General features: G+C 30.3%; 1 protein-coding gene across 2 annotated transcripts in view; it reads left to right on the top strand.

The window, feature by feature from the left end:
- LOC125030773 (protein unc-80 homolog) overlaps positions 1 to 5,000 on the top strand; it is a 115,134-nt gene that overhangs the window by 39,872 nt on the left and 70,262 nt on the right. For both annotated transcript variants that reach the window (XM_047621044.1, XM_047621045.1), the window contains 3 exons: positions 1,527 to 1,586; positions 1,790 to 1,938; positions 2,335 to 2,478. In XM_047621044.1, coding sequence (XP_047477000.1) covers positions 1,527 to 1,586; positions 1,790 to 1,938; positions 2,335 to 2,478 — 353 coding nt within the window. The remainder of the gene's footprint in view (positions 1 to 1,526; positions 1,587 to 1,789; positions 1,939 to 2,334; positions 2,479 to 5,000) is intronic.

The raw sequence follows: 5,000 nt of genomic DNA on the forward strand, positions 1-5,000 counted from the left end.
TAAAAGAGGTGGCTGTTCTAGGAAAATGCAGGTTGTTCAGATCTAGAAACTGGGTCCTTACTTTCTTCCTTACATACCTGCCCTTAGTCACTCACCTATTTATTACTCTGTTACCTGTTTGGTAGACTACACGATATAAAGGAACACATTTCTTGTATTGTTACATTAGGACAAGATGTTTTTATGTTACATAACATTATTACATTCTTACACTAGCTGATTATTTTTCATTTTATAACATTTCACTATTACATTCTTGTAATAGGTTATAGATTTGTATTATTAGATTTTATAGTGATGTAGATAACTCCTAACAGTAAGATTTAAGAAATTAGTCTTCCTCTAATACTTTCCATTGTTTTTTTATGTTTCTTTTTGGATATAACGAGTGCAAAAATAAGTGATTTGTGTTTGCATCTACATACAGTATGATTTCTGATCTTGGAAATTTATAAGTTTGTTAATGCCAAAGATTATATAATTTCTGCAACAGTAAAATATACATAAATAAGAAATAAGATGAAATTATAATAATTATATCTTAAATCTACTTACTTTAATCCTCATTTGAAATTTCTAATACAGTTATATTAACAGGTATTTAAAATATATTGAAGAATTTCCTAACATTATGTAAGGATGGAATTACGCAGATTTAAAACTAATACATTGTGTTTTTTATTTTGAAAGATGAAAGAATTTTAAATAAAAGTGTAGATGCAAAACAGACATATTTCCATGCATAGTATCAGTAAATTAAATCTCATTATAAAAGAAAACTTTGATATAATCTTCTGCTCCCTCCACTCCCCCTGCAAACTCTTTAAATACATATGACTAAAGCTCTTTTGTCCTGTCCATTGTACAAAGTTTGTTAAAAGCCTTAGTTACTTGTTCATCCTTATGGTGAGTGTCACTTAAATATTAAGGCTTAAAAAGCTGTAGTTGAATATGTGCATTTGTGTATTAATGTCTAAAAGTCCTGTTTGCTTTGAATATCTTTGATAATAAGATTTGGATCTTTTGTAAAATATCCCTTTTATATAAAAATTATTGTTTATTTATGTTTCTTCGTGGATGATTCATGTTTTGCAATGTTGTAGAATTCTGTAATGAATCTTCTAATGCTATTATGTTTGTATCCATCTGTAAAATCAACAAAAACACTTGGGGAGGTTTATTACCATTCTCATATGACAATAAGAAATTTTATAGAATTTTTGTTCCTTGTTTTTGTGTATATTTGTAGTAAACAAAACAAAACAAAAAATTGTCATTAAAAGGTAAAATACATTCATAATTATTTGGATAGTTCTGAGTGGTATTGCACTGCAAGGAAGTGACTATAATATTTAAAGAGTTCCTGGTTTTATCCCTGTTCATGTTATTATTCTATGGTACTTCATTATTTGCCTATTACAATGTATGACATGATTATATTGTAGATGGTAAACAGTTGATATTTTATGGATAAGTTATGTCTGTCTCTTCATAAGAGAATAACAAAATATTTTTTCATTTCCAAGGTGATATTCAGACTTGGATCCTACCCAGACAATGATGGCAAGGAATCACATGTTTACAAGGTAGATGATAATGCTTGTTTATTAATTCAGATTTAAAATTGTGACCTGCAAATATATAGAATCCAAAAAACATCCAGTAGTGTGTGATTTTTTTTTTTTTTTTTTTTTTTTTTTTTTAATGTGTTAGACCACTTCACTTCTTTTAATATACATCATATCTATGTACTATTCACACTATATCATGCCATTAAATGTGTGTACAGGCTGAGCACCCATCCTCATTCCTCCGGCCTCCTATTGTGGAAGTAAGTGATGCGACATCCCCAACTCAGCCACCCTCTGTTGCAGCTTCCACACCCACAGAATCGCACACTCCTCATCTTCTAGAGGCCAATGGGTCAGCTAAAACCAGGTGAGAGCTTAGTCTTTTTACAAAAGTTAATGTTTTAGTTTTCTACCTCCTTTTCAATCTGTTTAATTCTTTCTTATGTTTTCTTTTCTTTATTTTTATTTTTTCTATTAATTTGTTTTTCATTTTTGTACATATTTACTTTACTTTTAGAATTTTACTTATTTTACCCATTACCATTTTGCAAGATACTTGATTTTTACTTTTGTATTTTACATAATATTTAAACTTATTTTTTAGATTTTACCTTCATATTTATCCAAAAGAGTTTTACTTTTGCTCTGTTATTATTCTCTTTATCATTTTATCTAATTTGATATTGTTCTTTTGATCATTATATAATCATTATGATATTATTCTCATTGTCAGTATGTTGTTATTTCCCCTCCCCTGTGCCAGCATTTCAGCTGCAGGAGCCAAGCCCAATTCTCTGACTGACCCAACTCTGGCGACCTTCTTAGACGTGGCTGTTCTCCGCTGCCTCTTTGTCCCACAGTGGATGGAGGAAGGTGTTTTCTGGGCCTTGAACTTCATCTTGAGGAGGTAAGAGAAACAGGGACAGAGACGGCAGCTCTCACATCCTGCGGGAAAGTCCTCGAGGTGTAGCCACTGCAGTCACCCAGTGAAATTTTTAATGGTTTCCCCTTGGCATCAATGCTGGGGTGGAAAAAAAACCTTCGGGGTTATGTTCCATGTTCTAATGATAAAAGAGGGTTTCTTCTGATAAATGGTTCCTTGATAGACTGTGCATTTAAATTTAATTATTCCTATGGAGGGAAAGTCATTAATTGTTTGCTGTTTTGATTGTTTTCCTATAAAGGAAACTGCTTTCTTTCCAATAGAAAACCAGTCCCAGCAAGATCAATATAATGGTCTTTGAATAAGATATTTCAAGTTAGAAAATTTGTTTTCTGAATTGGGTATTCTCTTTGAAATATTGCTCAGAATATTCTGTATAGTCTGTATAGAATTAATGTTCATTTAGCAGTAACCAAATTCTCCTTTTATATATAAATTATCTTTTATGAACAGTGCTGACTGCAGTGGCTCATAATCCTCAGTCTGTACAAATGTGAATAAACTGTAGTTTTGAAACCCTCTGCACTTTTTTTAGGGCAGAGATAAACTGTGCATAGTAAAGTGATTCTCATCAGAGTTTCTCATTCATTAGGATAACCTACCATTCCAACAGAGTAATTATGATTTTGTGTATTCTTTGCTTTCTGAAACCATCCAATCTGCATGGTTGGAATGATGTGAAACTAACCTTAATCTGTATACTATACAGCTTTACTTACATCCCTTTGCTCATCCTTGTAGGGATATTTGTTAACATATCAGCTAAGGTATATTTGAAGTGGAAGATAATAAGTAAAATGGATTTCTATATGACTAGCTATATTAACCGTGCTGATAGACCACCTTGATATTTATCATATAATGTGTGATTAACAGTTTTCTATATAATGAAACATAGATAGGTAGATAAACGGCTATATATATATATATATATATATATATATATATATATATATATATATATATATATATATATAATTTTAAATAATATAGACTTTTTAGTGTGTCAATTTTCATCAAGAATCACTTTTTAACAACTCAGAATGTTTGTTCTGACACTGTAAAAGGAATAATAAGAATACATGTTTTCAGAAGGTTGTATTTATGTGAATGAAGATTTTGTCTTATTACTATGTCTGTTGTTGCTTACATTAATGACATTAGTTATATAATGACTTAAAGTAAACACTATAGGCTGCTGATGATTTACATATTCTAATTATGCGGAAAATTAATGTCAGTCTTTTTTTAAATGTTTAATATTATCATTATTTGTTTTGTTTCTACTGTTATTGTTATTATTACCATGTTTGAATATTTGCCTGTTGTGATCTAAAGCACTTTCTTTGGTATAAATTGTCAAGGAAACTGTCAGCACAGTTAATGTAGGTGATTTGTTATTTGAAATATAAGATAACTTTATGTATCACTTAATAACAGAATCTTCATAGCACTAGGAGCCTAGATTTACAGATTGACAATATTATGAACAAAATGAATTATATTGGAAATATCGAATTTATGAATGAATATGAATTAAAAACTTAATTATCATTTACACTCTTTTACATGATATGAAAAAGAAGGGGGAGAATGCAGTATTTTGTTGATGTAGTTCATAGACTTGTATGATAATGATTATGCAGTATTTTACATATATATGCTGTGTATAAGTATCCTGTATAAATTCCATGAATTCAAATTTTTGTATCTCACTCTGCTTTTGACTGAGGAAGATATTAATCAAAGATACAAATTATGATTGATATGTATATGAGATACATTTGGTGTTTGCACCAAAGAAGAAATGAAAATGAAATCATTCAGGCTTTGCTGTATATATGGATTTTAGTATACATGATATTTAATCCACCAGGAAGTCCACTATGAAGAAATTAGTAATCAGAAATCGAGATTGTCTTCATATAAGATTAGATATGAATTTTTTATTTCAGATAAATATAAGTCAGGGAAAAAATATAATTGAAACTTCAATATAATAACAAGTTTGAGAATCCTAAGGAACAAAGATGATGGTTGGTTTCACAAGAAATAAAGAATTATTTGCATCACCTGAGTTCAGCTTCACTTATTACAGCTTCAAAATGAGTGATTTCTGACATGCAGAGATGCACTTGCTTTAATTGCCTTGTGTGGCTGGTAGACTCAAAAGTAATTTCTGCTTGCAATGATTTTTAATTCCAATACAGAAAGAACCTGTTATTTTAACTAGATCAAATTGTGTTTGAGACATAGACATGGTCTTTGTGATCGAAGGGGGACTTCAGACAGACGACAAAACAAGAGTGAGTTTAGAGGAAAGCTTTATTGAGGAATGTCAATCATTTTTTAAAATGCAGCTTTAAGCTATGAACATTAAAGAAACAGAGTTATGCCTTGGAAGTGGTATGGCTTGCAGTGAAGTAGGTATGCAAATGCTAATGCAGCTTTTCTGCCTCAGAGATTTTACTCTGATTTTATGCTGC

This window comes from Penaeus chinensis, chromosome 11 (assembly GCF_019202785.1).
Source record: "Penaeus chinensis breed Huanghai No. 1 chromosome 11, ASM1920278v2, whole genome shotgun sequence".
Classification (NCBI taxonomy): domain Eukaryota; kingdom Metazoa; phylum Arthropoda; class Malacostraca; order Decapoda; family Penaeidae; genus Penaeus; species Penaeus chinensis.